General features: G+C 36.5%; 1 protein-coding gene across 2 annotated transcripts in view; it reads right to left on the reverse strand.

Moving 5' to 3' along the window:
- Positions 1-18,060, reverse strand: part of ADGRA3 (adhesion G protein-coupled receptor A3) — a 114,979-nt gene that overhangs the window by 45,848 nt on the left and 51,071 nt on the right. For both annotated transcript variants that reach the window (XM_019743915.2, XM_019743916.2), the window contains 6 exons: positions 15,026-15,097; positions 12,507-12,667; positions 10,143-10,356; positions 5,361-5,525; positions 2,189-2,390; positions 1,078-1,233 (listed from right to left, as the gene is read on the reverse strand). In XM_019743915.2, coding sequence (XP_019599474.2) covers positions 1,078-1,233; positions 2,189-2,390; positions 5,361-5,525; positions 10,143-10,356; positions 12,507-12,667; positions 15,026-15,097 — 970 coding nt within the window. The remainder of the gene's footprint in view (positions 1-1,077; positions 1,234-2,188; positions 2,391-5,360; positions 5,526-10,142; positions 10,357-12,506; positions 12,668-15,025; positions 15,098-18,060) is intronic.

Raw genomic sequence — 18,060 nt, forward strand, 5'->3', positions numbered from 1 at the left:
ACATTATACCAACAAAAAAAGTCCTCGTTTATATGATTTACGGGTACCTGGGCATAGGGAAACATGTATACATTATTTACCTTTTAGCATATTCACGCATCAGAGATGTCCTACATATTAGACTCTGTTTTAGCACAGTATTTTCCCCACAGTTGTATAAAGAGTGCTTTTGGAATGTCATGATGACGTGGTAACATTGTACAAGACATGCGATGCTGCAGAAAACTCTTCTGGAATAGACAGTCACTGTTCTTGGCTTCTGGTTTCAGCCCTGCCCTAAGCTAGCTGTATAACCTTGGATATATCATTTAATTATCTTTTGGCTTCAGTTTATAACTTGATTTTGGTTTCTTCTAACTCTAAGATGCATTTTTGTGTAAGTGAATATATCACAAAAGAAACAGCATATAGAAAATTCTCTCATAACTCAAAGAATATGTTCATGGGAGTCTTAAAACGTATTCAAAGCAAGAGTTGCTGCTCATTCATTATGAAACCTGAGGTTGTCAATGTTATTCCCCATGGGATATCATGTTGACCAGCACATCTTAGTTTTAACGTGACCCCGTTAAAATGCACCCCTGTTCAAAGTCACTACATTTTCATAACTTTTATATTCCAATCATTTGGAATTTCAAAAAAGTTCCTAAAACAGTCTTTCATTTCTCCAAGACATTACAAAAGGAATGAAGCAATTTAACCACGAACTGGTTGACTAAAATTCACATTAAAAAAGATGAGCGAATGGCTGTATGGAGAAGAAAAATCTGGAAGGCCCAAAATAGTCAGCCCAGGCCAACCAACCATGTGTATGCAAAAGGCTGTTTTCTTAAGACTGGCTATGCTCTACCACAGAAATTTAATTTCCCAGAACTGACACTTCACCTCTAGTCCTCCCAACAAAAGGTCACTATAACAGCCAGAGCATGATTCTCAATGATATTTTTGGAAATTAAAAGTGAATTTATTTAATTCAAATACAGCAAACATAGATAGGCTTTCACAATAGAGATTCAAGTCTATTGTCGGACCATTTATTAATACACTATATGCTACAAATCCAAAGTAGAAAAATACCTCTTTTGATTTTTCCTCTTTGGTAAATCTTCCAAATTTTTCTATCATTTCAGCCACAAAGATAACATCCATCTTGTCAGAAAAGTTGGCGGCTTCCACGGTATAAGCCAATAATTGTCGGGCTGTGGCCACAGCGTTGGTAAGATTGAGGGGCATCTACATTAAAAACGCAAAAAGAAGTACTTAGCAAATTGAGCAACAAAATTGTGATGTTTTATCTTCGCATTTGAAACCACTGCAATGAATTCAAACTTTATCATTTCGTCACAGTGACCTTCTTAAAGTGCTTTTTCAAACCAAAGAAAAATAAAACTTTAATGGAAACTAACCTGAGGGGAATTTTTTAAAACTTCGAATGAAACATAACAATACATAAAACCACATCAGGTACACATGCTGTACCATCTCTTCCTCTCTACTTCTCCATATTCTAGACATACTCAATTCCAATTGCTTAGTAAAGCCGCTCCTGACGATTCAAGCTGGGAAGGGTCAATACCTCCCCTGTACAGGAGTATGAACGACTTATTTAGCACTTATCTGTATTGCCACGCACTGCCAATCAAGTTTTAAATTAATTTATTTATCGACTTAAACAGGACTAAGTACCGACCATTGCAACAAGGGTATACACTAGGTTCTGAGGATCACAAAAAAAAATACATGATACAGAAACTATCATCCAGCTACTTATAATCTGGTACAGTTTATAAAAGATGCATAGAAACAAAGATAGGAAAAGGCATCTGATTATTACAAATATGACAAGAGATCACTTGTGACAAAGAAATTATAAAAGGCACCCAAGAGGTGGCTTCCCAAATGGATGTGAACGATGGTTGGGATTTTGTCTGGTGGGTAACAGATGATAAAGGTATTCAAACCAAGGCACAAAGTCAGGCAGTGCCAGGAAAGAAACAGCAACACCACACAGAGGGTCTTGCATACCGGTTGAGAAGACCAGACCTTCTTCCGGAGACAGATCAGTCAACTGAAGTATAAACACCAAATCTTTCTGCTTTACTAATATTTTAAAAAAAGATCTTACGTATTTGGTTTAAATACCATGTTTTATTAATGCATCTCAGCAATCTGAAGCCTTTCTAGTTACCTGATTAAACATGTAAAGAACTCTAGTGACATCGTTCGCATACTGGCAGCGAGAATAGTCGTCATCGGCCCAAAAGCCACCTCTGTCACATCTGCGCCAAGCCTTTCTCTCGTCCTGCGGGTTTCCAGGATAGATCCCACTGCCGTGCATGTTCCGAGTACACTGAAGATGGGCAGTGATGCCTGCCAACGTTCTGGGCCACCTAGAGAGATGAGGACAAAATAGTATAAGGAAACCTACACTGACACAAATAATAACACAGGAAAATCAAGGATGAGATCACGTCCTGTATAATCACAGCAAAAGCTCCAGGAGAAGAAAGAAACCAAATTCCTTCAAGAATAAAGACCAAAATTATTTTAGTAAAAAAGGTTAACCTGAACCAAACCGTTTTAAATGATGAGCCACCAAGTGTATTTTAATACCATAACACAATAGGATATTTTCCTAAAATATTCTAAATATTGCTATAAATATATAGGGAAATTGTATCAAGAAATGGTTTTGCCTTTCTTTTTAACTACTGTTATTGTATTGTTGGTTTACATAACCATTAGATATGGAAGGTCAGAATCTTGTCCAATATAAGTAGAATAGGGCCTTTTGCAGAAGCAGAATTATTATATGTACAGACAGAGTTACCATAGCAAGTCCCGCACTGCCATCCTTAGAGCCCTGCTTGTAACTCTGGCCTCTCAGGGGCATCTGGGTATTTGGAACTTGGAGCGTTCTCATGAATAGCTAAGTGGCTGGGGTTGTTCACGATACCGAGACCTCCTGAACAAGTACTAGTGTTTCTTGCTTTCTCCCTGGGAGTCTGACACTTTGGTCCGTGCTAGGCAGAGGGTGCCTAAGTGACCAGCCATAGTAAGAACTTTGGGTGCCGGGATTCCACGGGGCTTCCCTGGGCAGAAACACTGCCTAGAGGTTGCTGCCTTTCCATGGCTGGAGAAGGAGCAGGCTCTATGTGAGCCTCATGGGAGGGAGAGAACATGCAGAAGCCTGCATGTGGGTCTCTCCAGGACTCACCTGTGTCTTTTCCCTTTGTGATCCAGTTGTGTAGCTGATTGCATTATTACCCTGTTTCCTCGAAAATGAAACCTAGCCAATCAGCTCTAATGCGTCTTTTGGAGCAAAAATTAATATAAGACCTGGTATTATTTCTATTCTACTCTATTCTACACTATTCTGCCTCTACTTTACCTCTACTCTACTCTACTCTACTCACCTGGTCTTATATTATAGCAAAATAATACCGGGTCTTATATTAATTTTTGCTCCAAAAGACACATTAGAGCTGATTGTCCGGCTAGGTCTTACTTTTGGGGAAACATGGTATACTACATCTCAGCTGTGACTACAACTACATGCTGAGTGCCGTGAGTCCTCCTAGCCGATTCCTGCACTTGGGGGTGGTTTTGAAGACCTCCAACACAGCGTACAACTGAAGATGTCAGGGAGAAGCCACTCACTACGCAAGTGACAACACACGCATGTTGGCATGGATTGCTGTTATTTCAGCTCCATTTCTCCAAAACTGATAGTGAAATCGAACATATCTAATAAAAGTTACAGCTGACCTGTAACACAAGAAGTGCTAAATTATAATATCAGTCACACCAAAATATGAGTCATTACCTAAAACTGCATAAATAGATCAAGCAACACTAAACTAAATTCTTATTAATGCAGTGGAAGTTTAACTGCATATCTTAAGGCATGTTGAAAGATAAATAATTCATTAATAGGTTAAATAATTAAGATTCTTCTTCCATTTTTAAAAATGTAAAGTAACTCAAAAACTATGAGTAAAAATAGGAAATCAACCATAAACATATCACATTATGATTATTTAACAAAAGATGTTGAATATAACAAAATTAACAAATGTTATCTATTTCACTTTAAAGTATACAATATATTTGTAAATATAGACTAATAGTTAATCGACATAAAAGACTTACCATTGGCAATAATAAATACTGATTTCCATAAACTCATCTCAAGGAAATTTTTTTTTTAAAGACAAGACAAAAATAAAAGCAATGAAAAACTGAGCTAAAGATGCTGTTATTGCTTCTTTACCTTGGATTTGAAAGATTAACATCAAAGGGTTTTCTTATCCTTAAAATTCGGGCCTATAGCCACGAGGCAGCAGTAGTACCAATCACAAACAGTGCAAACTGAGTATTCAACAATCTTTCCACAGCTTTCCAGAGCAACATATTTCCCTTCCTTTAAATCAACTGTAAACTCATTAAATTCTTATACATAAAGAACATTAAGTAAATAATGTATTTAACGATGTTTTAAAGCAACTTTGAAAGTAAGGAGAGTCTATGGTAAAAGGTGTTACTTCTCACAAATTCTAAACTTTCTACTAAAAACATCGTAACATTTAACTTATTCTCTTATCTCAACAGACTCCAATACCAATGGCTCCCCAAGTTTCTGGTCAAACAACAGCTTTCATTTCCCAAAGTCCTTCTTGCTTAACTGCCAGAAGAATCAAAAGAAGGAAGGAAAATTGGATATGTGTTTCTCCAAAGAACGGTGTCTACTTAACGGTGACCTAGCAATACTGACCGAGCAATACCGAACCTTCCCAAGTTCATCCACCAAAGAGCCCTTGAAGTAAACGGGAAATACCATTAGCCTGTCTGAATTTTGCACTTTTTTAAGTAAAATATCCAAAATGTTTCCCTATAGTGGTTCTTCACTTTGACAACAAAACCACCTGTTAAAAACGAACACTTGTGGCTCTACCTTCAGACAGCCTTAAAGCGACAGATTTGAGATAAAGTTCAGGTACCTATTTTGTTTTTTTTTAAATCTCTGTAAAAGATTCTGAAATCAATGCTCTCAAGGGTAGTCCTTGGATATTTGAGGGTATATACACAGAGGGTGCCAAAAAAATGAATCCACATTTTAAGAAAGGAAAACACTGTATTAAAATTGTAATACTCAATATATACCAATAACAAAATATGAATACAAGTCATGTGTATACGTTTTTTTGGCGCACACACACACACACATACACATCTCTATACATGAATACACATACATTTCTCCAACATTCTTACTGAGGATAGGAGACCAATTACGTGTCTTTGAGAATAAAAAGGAACGTGGGACAAATCACTTTCCCAGGACTTTCCATGTCACTGACCTGAAATCACCTTTATTGTTCACCACCCTCTCAGGCGGACAATACTGGGCAGAGCTTTCTAACACGACAATATCGACCGTTCTGGTATTGTTCCCGCGTTTGGTCTGGACATGACAGCCCCAATTTCCAGTCGATCCAGCCTGAATATTAGAAATGGTTAGGGCACTGCATGAAGAAAGATTTTAAAAAGAGAGAAAATGTGGTCAGGCACACAGGGAAACAACACGGGCTTCTATCATTCACTTAGCAAACACGTCTGAATGCACACTGTGGGCCAAGCGCTTGCTAGATAAAAACAAATTTAAAAAATGACCCCTCCATGTTAAGTACTACAGGGACAACTCCAGACAAGCAGGTAAAGGGAGATTTAAAATATGGTGGAAAGAGCTTTCATGGAAGTATGAACAAGGTGCAATGGGACATGATGCCTGAGACTTGTTCCAGAAAAAAGGGAGAGTGGGGTACAGAAGGGAGGGGGAACCATGGATGCAAAGGCAGAATACCATGGCATGTTCTAATGGAGAAGTTTCCAAGCGACATCTACCTTATCACTATTCTGAGGGCAACATTCAAGCATGAAGAAAGGAGAGTAATATTATGAAGTGTGTAATTAAGAAAATATTTGAGGTAAAAGGGTTATACAAGAAACAACTGGTTAAGTCTCTAAAAAAGACTTAGTAAATTACCAATTAATGGTTTAACAAAAGGAGTTTCCATGTAAAGGTACACTTGAGTTTATAAAACAGCTCTATTTCTAAATAGCTGTCAGTAAATTTAACTTGCAAGATGAAGTCATAATTCTCTAATATAAAACCTATTAACTAAAGAGCGAATGTCAGAACCTTCAATTAACCTTTATTCCCCCTCCCACAGGACCCATTACGCTTTGCCTTTGAGTAGATAGAAATGATAAATCATTAGACATAAAGTATCATTTTACGCAACTTATAAAATTATGTGTAGAAGTTAATACACAGTTTTCTAGTCTCCTAAATCATTAATGGCTACACAACAACAAATGTCCTAATAAAGACTTTGAGGCACTGTTATTCTGAATCAAAGAAAATGTTTATCATCTTTACTAAGTTGGTAAATAAACCAAAACACTGTAATAAATATTTTCCAAGATAAAGTGACACAAAACAGTTTGACGTTAAATTTAAATAACCAGAATGTTTGTCAAATCTTCTACTTTATGACTCTATTGAACTAGGAATAAGTGTATAAAATAAAATTGGCAATAAAAATCATTCTCTACCACAGAGGTTCCCAAACTTTCTCGGTTCACAGCACCTTCACTGACTAGATAACTTTTTCATGATATCCCTAGCCCCAAAGAAATACTTATGGTGGTTCCAATTACTAAATTAAATCTCCAAACTGTGTAAGCACATCCTAATAATTTAGTAGCCATTTGAAAATGTAATGCATCATTAATAACAATTTGAAATAAATTCTATATGCTTCCTAAATAACCACAGCTATTTCTTAATGGGTTGTGTGTACCTGTTGAGCACTCCAAAAGTAATCAACCATCAGTGATATCCTTATTTCTTGTTCCACAATGATTTTCACACAGTACTTAACTTTGTACACAGTAATCACCCCAAATCCCGTATCTCAAAGTATAGCACCAACAAAAGGAATGCAGCACGATCGAATGCTGACCCCATCACTGCCTGGAGCTAGAAGCTGCGTGGTTGGGGTCTGACAAATGTATCACTATGCTTCCTCAAAAACTTAAAATCTACCACAGCACCTCTGCCAACTCACTGTGGTGCCTCAGAGCACATTAGCAAACCATTGGTTTAGCGACCTACCATGTTTCCCTGAAAATAAGACCTAACCAGAAAATAAGCCCTCGCATGATTTTTCAGGAGGACATCCCCTGAACATAAGCCCTAATGCGTCTTTTGGAGCAAAAAGTAATATAAGACCCGGTCTTATTTTCGGGGAAACACGGTAAGTATATTTTACAAATTTGTTTTTTTAGATAACTTTTAGCAATACATCAATGTCTAAAACCAATTTTCAGAGTAAAATTTTCAGGACTCATCAAAGCAGCCTATTTGGAGACTGAAGGAGAAAGAAGCAGATGCACTTTCATCTTTGAGGAAAACTAGAAACTCTAATTCTTACAATGAAGGATTTGTAGCACGAGGAGACCGATGAAGAATCAACAGGTGTCTCAGGTACCTATTCAATAACTGTATTTCCTTATTCTGCAATTTCTTTATCATTCCGAGGCTCACTCTGGGTAAAGGATTGCTCAGTCTTCTTAGGGAAGATTTTCATTTTAGTCAAGTGTCCCCAGCAACAAAAATGTCAGGCCAGGTTCTTGCCCTTAGAGTTCAATTTCTTTGTACTGCTACACAGAATTTAGATTGAAGTAGGACTTGCAGAAATAAATGTTTAAAGTCACTTCAGTTACTTTAGTCATAAAATTTAAGTGTTCCTAATTAATCAAAATTCTTATTCAGAAAAGGGTTCTATGTACTGTAAAGCTTTACTGTTGTACTATATGTCAGCTATTGTCTATTTATACAATAACTGCTTAAAATTCACGACTTGATGAGTTTTAACACATATACATACACACTTATGAAATTATCACCACAATAAAAATAATGTGGGGAGGTGAGGGTAAGGGGGATCGAATATATGGTGATGGAAGAACTGACTCTGGGTGATGAACATACAATGGGATTTATAGATGATGTAATACAGAATTGTACACCTGAAATCTATGTAATTTTACTAACAATTGTCACCGCAATAAATTTAATTAAAAAAAAAAAAAAAATGTAACAATTGCAGTCTTCTCACAGGGACTAATATACTGTCTAACAATCTTAGAGGATCTAATAAAGGAAGAAGGCTTCTAGTAATAGCCGAGTAGCTCCTATCCCATCACTGCAGTTAACAATTACACGCTCTGGACAAACTACAAAATGACACCCATATGAACACATGGAGAGTGATCCAAAGCAAGCGGAAACCAGACACGAAACAGAGAGAAACTGACACGAAGAATAAGGAATTGGCACTGGGGAGTACTCAGAAAATTGTTTGTAACGACTTTTGCCCCAGGACAGGTCCTACTCAAAGAGAAATTCACAATCTTGGGGCTTGAAAAATCAGAGGACAGAAGTAGAAAGGAGCCTGGCTGTAAGCCCAAACTTCTGCACATATAAAATGCACCGAGATCTCTAACTGACCCTGGACCTACGCACAGATAGGGCAGACACCAAGCAGATTCCAGCTGCTACCTACCACAGAAAAGGCACAGCTGGGAATTTGAATTTAGCGAAGCTAAGTGCTCGAGAAAACAAAGTCAGCTCTTTTCAGGTGAACAGAACAAAATCCAGAGTCAGGGGTCAAACTTTTTCTTCAAAGGCCAGATAGTAAATATCTTAGGCTTTGCTGGCCAAGAAGCCACACCAGGAATACTATGTAGGTACCCATATAACCATTTGAAATGTAACCATTTAAAATTGGAAAAAAAAATGTTCTTAGATCACAGGCCCAGCAGGCCAGGCTTGATCTACAGCCTGCACTTTGCCAGCCTATCCTCGACAGTGAATCATTCACAATGTCCAGAATAGAATCGGACATTATTAGAAATACAAATAATTTTCTTTAAATAGAAAAATATTAGCTATATTCAAATGAATCAGTGGTAATGATCCCAAGATGATTCTGATGTTAGAATCAGTGGGCAAGGATTTAAACGCATCTACTATAAATATTTTAGAAGACATAAATGAAAACATGCTTTGGGGGTAAAAAAAAAAGATAGGATATCTCAATAGAGAAACAGAAATTATAAAATAGAATATTCCACCCCAAAATTCCCAGAAACAATTCTTAATTATGAGAATCTTTAGTTTCTTAATAATTTTTTCATGTCAATGCTGCGAAGTCTGCTGTGATACTTTAATTCTGAAGTGTGAATATAGTATTGATACTAGCCTACAGTGCCCAGCAGTGTCTGGGAACGACATATCTACTCTTAAAAATTCAAGCCAAGTTCTGTCTTTAAGAAATTGGTAGGAAGGAAAGAGACACAGAAAGACACACACAGACACAGATACACACACAAAGAGAGACAGAGACACAGAGAAAGAGAGGAGAAAATCCAATGCTTACAAATTACGATTTTACCAGAATAAAATATATGTTGAGTGATATCATCTCTCTCTCTCTCTCTCTCTCTATATATATATATACACACACACACACACACACACACACACATATATATATTTTACTCTATTTTTTGCACTTTAAAAAATTGATTTACATTAACTATTTTAGTGCTGACACTAGGGTTAACAGGACAGGTGTCATATTCTTTTATACTATGGGGTAGAGAAAGTAAGTATCTTAAAATGTAGCATTAATCATAAAACAGTGAAAATTAGGTAATGCCTAAAAGTGAAAACCTGAGCTTAGCAGCAAGAAATATTTAGAAATTAAGTTTGGCACTAAAAGTTTACATTTTTCTCCCTAAAATTTTAAACAAAAGGTCTCCAACTTTTTAACAGTCTTTTCCATAAGATATATGCTTCCCCCCCGCCAAAAAAAAAAAAAAAAAAACTGGATGGAAAAAATAGCTTTTTAATTTTAACAAGATGAACAACAATCAGGAAAAGGAAAGCCAAATGTTTGCATTTTTAAGTGCAAGAAGATAAACTATTCATTCGAATTCCAACTAAACACTACAATTCTCAAACGATTAACAAAATCCACAGAGACCATTCCTCACTTTAAAAGGTTTACCTTGCAATCAACGAGCAGTTGTGAATCATGTTCTTTTCAACAAAGATACCTTGCGATTCATCAGTTTCAACTATTCGCCCGTCTTGATACCATAACACTTGCATGTCGTGATCAATATACGAAGCCATGCACTGGAAGGGAAGGCTGTCTCCTTCAAACACAACTTGCCGATGAGATGGAGTCATGTAGAAAGATGGTAATTCAAGGGGAGGATCTAGAGACGGTAAAACAGAGACACACAGACAATACCATAATCACACTCCAGAATTAAAAGTTATAGAAATTCTAATTAGAACTCTGAAAATGGAAAAAAAAAATATTCCTCAGTAACCAGCATTTAAATGCTAGCACCAACAAGGCTGATACTGAGATAAGTGGGCCCCAGATGAAAACAAAATTAGCAAAATTAAAATTAAACCATTTCATAATCAGTTCTGACAATTAGAGTTGCTCCTTTTCGGTGGTATCACAAGACAAACAGATGATCACAGAAGCAATACTAAAAGAACAAATCATAAAATGATACTTAATTTTGGAAAATGGAACTGGTGATAGGTTCATGTTGATATATATATACACAATTTAGAAATACATTTTGGAGACTGTATTACCTTTAATTAAACCACTGGTTTCTAGTTATAAAGTAATGCATACTCATTGCACAAAATTGAGAACATTTCAGGAAAAGGAAAAAAAAATCTTTTAAGACCCCATATGTTACAATCTCTTGTAAAACGTGATATATTTCCTTCCAGTCACAAAAAGTAAGAGAAATTTTAACTATTCCGGGGGTGCCAAAAAAAATGTATACCAGCAGACACTTTGGTCAATATTGCTCAAGCAGTAGTTCGCCGTAATTAGAAGTGTCTGGACGCCGATGGGAACCACTCTGAGCATCTCTTCTATTGCAGAAGTCAAATGTGATTTGTATTCATCTGTTGTTTTCGGTATATATTATCACAATTTTAATAGTTTTTCCTTTCTTAAAATGTGTATACATTTTTTGGCACCCTCTATATATGCAAAAATGTACACACAAATCATGGGCACATTAAAGGCTTGTAATATTTAGTCCATTGTCCAACACAGTACTTCTACTTTCAGTAGTAGACTATTGTAAAGAATGCCAGCACTTATGCAAAGATGTATAGAGGGAAATTAATCCTTGCATTGTTTATGGAGTGAGAAATTATTAACCTAAATAAAAACACAGTAATAAGGAAGTTGTGAAGTTATGACTATAGCTATACAATGGATTGGTACACATCTATTTTATATGATGGGACATGAAGTTTACATTACTTCAAGTTAGAAGGTTATGAAATAGCATGAGAATATGATATTTTAGTCAAGACACAGGATAAAAGGTGCAGAAGATAATACACCAAGGTATCTTTAACATTAGCTACCTTTGAGTGATAAGAATGTAGCATGAGCTTTGTTTTTTGCTCCTTTTAGTTTTTTCTTTTTTCAGCTTTAACTAAAGTGTAATTAACAAATAAAGTTGCAAAATATTCAGTGTGTCTCATGATGATTTGATGAACATATACATTATTTCTTTTCAAGAATCTTAATTTTTATCCAATGAGCATATTTTACTTGTGAAACAATAAAAATGACAATAAAGAGGAAAAGAAAAAAAACGATGGGATTGTTCGTTTCCAAACAGGAACACTAAACTGGAATCTCCTGTCATTTTAAGGACTTTTTGGTTTATGTGGGTTTTTTTTTTTTTTTTTTCCTTTCTTCATTTAATACAGAATACATGTTTTATTTTCCTTGAGTCGACAGATGTTTTTTAAAAATCAGGATTTTTCAATAGCTGTATACTATGAATGGATGTGTCACAGGTAATTAAACCAATCTGCCAGTTTTGAGAATTTTGGATATGCTTATATATAAAGTCTGAAGATTTACATACATAGATGATCACCTCCGGGCAATCCCTACATGTAGAATTACTGGATCAAATTGTATCAATATTCTAAGAACACTGATAAATATCACCAAACTATACTCCAAAAAGGCTGTATCAACTCACACTCCCACCAACAAACAGGATTGCAGCCTGTGATTTTATTACTATCAACAAATTCCTGATTTGCCAGCTGCTAGAAAATCTGAAAATCTGTGCTATTCTTTGCAATTGGTTTCCACTAAGCTATTCACAACCTAAGAACCTTAAATACCAATTGTAACAATGTTTCTTCATCCCGCTGACTTAACTGTTGGCGGAAACCAAGTAGTATCAAATCCATGAAAATTAATGGTTGCAATTGGTACCATCAAAGTGTAAACAGAATTTTACAGTTTGTCAAGAAAAACGTTTGGTCAGTGCTCTCTCAGTTGCTCTTTCTCTCTTACCGCATGTCAACAACTCCTGCTTCACCCCTGTGACCGGCTGGGCCTGCAGAGATTTCGGGTAAACACACCGCGTGTCCCGTACAGTGATATTCCTCTCCTTTACCCAGCGATGCATCCACAATATGTTACAATCACACAAAAGATACTCAGTCTGAAACTCTCTGTCGCATACAAAATACAAATGAGAGATTATGGTGAAAAAAATGAAATGGCACTTTTGCTTTATATGGGCTCATGTTCTGGATGGGGAACATGCTGCTTCTCACCTCTACCCTGCTCGTGGCGTAGACCAACCGTTACGGCTCTGCAGAGTAATCCTGGGACTCATGCTGCTTGCCACTGAAGCTGGCATGTGAACGAAATCTATTCTTTGTCCCTCATCTATGCAACAACCTCCTTAATCCCAGGGTTCTGGAATCCCAAAGCCCCACCCTTTTTGTCTGTCAAACTTGTACCCATTCCTTATAAAGCACAGGGCACCAGCACCAGATCCTGACACCATCCCCCGTTTTTCCAGCCATTGTGGCCATGTTCCTGGCCTAAATGCCTACAAACTCTCTGGTTAATTTTGGCAACACAAGGCACTATAGGACTGTCTCGCACGGTTATATTCTGTCTGCCTAACTAGAGTGTGAATTCCTCAAAGGTGGAGACATTTCAGATACTTGCTGCTACACGCCAAGTGATACTACAGTTTTTACAAACTGAAGGGGACACAGACTCAACCAATCCGAAATATGAATGTAAGAATACTTCATACTTGATACAAAAACAAATAGAGAATCATCTTCACATGTGGCAAGAAGCTTTATAATTTGGCACTTGGCTATAAGAAACAATTGAGAGGATATACACAGCTTGAGTATAAGCACAATCATGTTGTGAACACTTGTTTTACGAAGCACTATTTGTGTGTCACACGTTTCACTAAGTCCAGCTGGTAAAAATAACTGTGGATGCTGTCCCCCGCCAACTGGGACGACATTATGTAACAGGGGGAACAAAACGTAAATACAACTAAAATAGAATGCAATGTGCTCAATACAAACTCATCAATAAGGTGCAAACAGCAAATATAACCACGTTTTCTTCTAACAGACTGACTGCTTCTAACAGACTGACTGCGTTGGCACAGGCTTCACCTCATTAGTTTTGGCAAAAAAAAAGAAGAAAAAAAAAGGGTGGGGTGGGGTGAGGAGATGGAATGAGACATAGCAAAGAGAAAGTAACCTAAAAGAATAACTGAAGGACGAACAGGCTGACTTCTGATTCCTAAGCACCACCTTCTGGTCAGTTTCTAGAGCTACCAGGCAAAAACACTGGCAATTTCCCCCAATTTTTCGATAAAAATATTTTGCATATGCCTGCCATCAAGGATCTCACAACCCAGATTATTCTTTGCAGTCTTTCTTAGTTCCTGCACTTCATGGCAATGGCTGGCTTAAGCCTACTAAACATGCCAAAAAGAGATGATTTCACTAAAAAGCAGCCTTCTGGATAAGAACGACAGTGGCTGCAAGAAGAAAGACCAGATAGAATTCGACCCAGGGATTCTAGAAGTACATTGCTACGTTCACCATAATAGTGAGGAAATAGTCGAATGCCTAACCTCGTAGCTAGTAGTTGCTCCCAATGAAAACCACTAAATGAGAATTAAAGGATAGGATGACAGGTTTAGAAAATGAGAGGAGAGGAAAAGTGGAAGGGAAAGAAGGACAAGGAAAGTAAGAGAGGAAGGAGGAGGAGGAAGGGCAGGAAAGGAGTTAGCACATACAGAACACAGGAATCTGGTAGGGAAGACAATTTTCACTGGAAAAAAGAGACTCAATATACGAGTTATATACAATAAAACTTTGAAAAACATTACATTCGACTAATTCCAATAGAAATGAGTATAACTTATAGTTTGAAATACATTAAGGTTTATCTGGAAATACAGTTATTTTCAAAAGTAACTTCTAGACATTCTCACAGTAAACAAAACTGTTTTGATGGGGAAAATTAGCCAATTCTGAAGCTACAGAGAACTGTATAAATATGATCTTACATTGACTTCATAAAACAGGCATCCTACATAAACATTTCTAGAAATGTAATAAGTGGTGAATTCAGTTTGAGGAAGGGGTTACAGGATATAATTAAATGCCTAAAGTACGAAAATTCTTAAAGCACATAATCTCCAAAGGGAGGGATATTTTACACTTTATGAATTTAATTAGTCTAAGAACAAAATATTTTGTAATTTGTTTTCACAAAGTCAAAGAGAATGAATTACCAATTTATTTACTTGAAATGTAGATTACACAGTCTTCTGAAAACATGGTTGTTCCCATCTGAAGCATATTATATTAAGCTTTATGGTATGCTTTTCAATGTGAATGCAAGCTCTCAAGAGGTTCTAATTTCTGCAAAATCACAAGATTTTCCCCACCAAGTCTCTTAAACCACATAATAACTGTTTTTAATTTTCAAAAACTAAGATGTATTTACTGAAACAGGAGAAAAAATTTCTTACTTACAAAGACCGTAAGGAGGCAAGATAATCAAAAGTTCCTTGAGATAATGAAGAAAACAAATTCCCTGAAAGATTTCTGGGGGAACAAAATGGAAATAATTTCACTTTTGAAAATATTAACAATTATATATCATTCATATTCCCTAAAGTATCCTATATTAACAAATATATATACTTCATATTCCCTAAAGTATCCTATAATCATTAACTATTTTAAGGAATTTATCAAAGTTGTTTCCAATATTATAAAGAGGAAACAAGTAGTTAAATTATTTCTTCAAGGCTGAAGAAGAAAATTATTCTGAACCTTATGTAAAGCAGTTAAACAAAATTATTTTAGAATTATTCCTGCTAAACGAGGATTTTTCTGAAAGTTATCTTACTAAACTTTATTTGTGCTTTCACTGCAACTAGAAGTATTCTTCACGGGTTTCATTCAGTATCATTTAAGAAAGCAAAAATAAAAAAATAAAAATAAGTAAAAACGGAAAAGGATGACCCCAGTGACCACCAACAGCAGCCCATTGTAACTGAGTGAAAAACATCAGCAGAGTGGAATGAGTCCAGGGTTTCAAATGAAACATCAAGTAATGCAGTGTTGGCCTTTTCTGTTGTTTCCCCTTGTATCAGATGGTTTTAAGAAATACCTACCTAAAGCCTTGCAGAGTTTTGTATGATTAAAATCCAGAACACCTTATGCTACAATGTGAGTAGTTTGTTACACCCATAATGATTTGAGAGAAGTATTTCTTCCCTGCTTTGACTACAAGCTCCGAGCTCCGGCAGAGGAGGGACATGTGTGTCTTACTTACTGGGGTACCTCTGGCAACTAGCAACATGCCGAGATATACAGTAGATGCTCAGTGCTGGGGGGTGACTGTTCAGGATGTGGAACCCCCCTACAGGAGGCTTCTAACACTCAAATGGGACTGAGAGCTCTGGGAGAATAGCAGCATGACCCACCCAACACAAGATCAGGTCCTCGCCTGTTGTGGTATCAAGAATAGACACAATTTAGACCTAGGGTTCTGGAGGAAATCTTGAGGCCTGCTAGGGAGCCTCTGGAGTCTGGGTTCAAGTGTGAGAGAAAGTTGACAGTTGGGTAGATGGATTCCCCTGTGGGGACAGGGAAGAGAAGTGATTGGGGAGAAATCAGCTATTCCCATGACACTTGCAGCAACGAATTCCTAGATGGTAAGACTTAATATTACACAAACGCCAATCCGTCACAAATTAATATCTAATGAACTTGAACAAGAACAATACTGGTGGACTGGTTTTTATAGAGGTTTTTATATATTCTTTTCATATAAAAAGGCAGAATAAAATAATTCTGGTCCTCGAAGAATTGCCTAGAAACTTAAAAAGCAAACAAATAAAAAAGAATATTCGCAAATTAAAAGAACAATAAAACAGATGCCTTTTTCTTTTTCGGCCTACCAGAGTAGATACACAATGTGGATTTTGAAAAGGATACCGCTAATGGGAGTGTAAATCACCATAACATTTGAAGAAAGTAACTTAGATGGCAATTAAAGTGAACAACTATATTTTTATGAAGCTATCCTAATGTGAAATGATATGATCATTGGGACTCACTTAAAATAATGTAGGCGGGAAGATAAGAGATGGGAGGTATAAGCAAACAAGATTGGCTAAGAGTTGCTAAGTGTTGAAACTGGGTGATGGGTATATGGGAATTCCTGTTATCAGTTATCTCTGATTTTTTTTCAGATGTTTAAGAGTCCATAATAGTAATTTAGAAATAAAAAATAAAAAATAAAACCTATCCTACAGATACAGAATTTAAGTATAAACAAAACAATTGCATCTTCCAGGGAGTGTTAGATTCTAGTTATTAGGTATTGCTAGATATTTTCTCTTAGAAATCACAGAAAAAGGAATCACATTGGAGAGAGACATACCATCCTCCCAGGAAATCCCAACACAAACCAATTTTTCCTCCAGGGTTGGAACAGACTGCTGCTTCTTTGGCAGAGCACCAAATGAAGTAACTGGCTTCGGCTCAGGGGCCATAAAAACTTACACATAATTTAAAACCCTAGAATCACACTTCAGATCCGAGATGCTTGCACACAAAAAAAGCAAAAGGGAACTGAGAATGCCAAGGGGCACAGCAGAGTCACTGGTCCCCTGTCCTAGGAATGTCACTGAATGAGTGGCAGGTTAACGATCTAGCCACGCCCACTCCCCACCTTATCATTGCTGTGGCTTACTCTCTGGCTTACTTTTTCTCTATTTACTTACTTTTTGCTAAACACTTACATTTGAATTCCTCTAAGTTAAGTATGTCTATGGTACATCATCTGTGTATACACAGGGGTGTTTACAAGGGTAGGTTTGTTAAAGGAGGGACAAATTCAATCTAACAGAATCTCCTGTAACAGAGGAATAACTGACTAAATTATAAGGCTGTATACCTGAAATGTTCTGTAGCTATTAATACAAGCATGAACTAAATTAACATGTACACTCTTGAAAAGATATTAATGATATACTGGTAATTTTTTAAAAGTACATAAATTGCCAAGTATAGTCAATTTTTAAAGGCCCATATGTATACTTATATATTTGTGGGGGTTATAGAAAATTTGAAAATACTGTGGGTGTCAAAAAATGTACACATTTTAAGAGATGTTATATCTATTTATCACTTTTCAAAGTTCAATTGAATTACGGTAGCAATGTGTGTAGTATGACATTCGCTCAAAAGATGGCCTTAATCAAATGAAAGCTAGTGTCATTCACTGCATTACAATTTTAGTACAGTTTTTTTCCTTTTTTAAAATGAACACATTTTTTTGGCACCGTCTGTAAATACACCAAATCCTTAGTATAGGCAATCTCAGGGTGATGTGCCTGACGTGATGGAAGGGAGATTTCACGTTCCCTTCCTATCTTCATATGGTTATATTACTAAACGACATCAGTACATTTTTAATTGTATAAAAGAAATTCTTACTGTGTTTCCCCGAAAATAAGACCTAACCAGACCATCAGCTCTAATGCATCTTTTGG

This window comes from Rhinolophus sinicus, linkage group LG02, assembly GCF_036562045.2.
Source record: "Rhinolophus sinicus isolate RSC01 linkage group LG02, ASM3656204v1, whole genome shotgun sequence".
Classification (NCBI taxonomy): domain Eukaryota; kingdom Metazoa; phylum Chordata; class Mammalia; order Chiroptera; family Rhinolophidae; genus Rhinolophus; species Rhinolophus sinicus.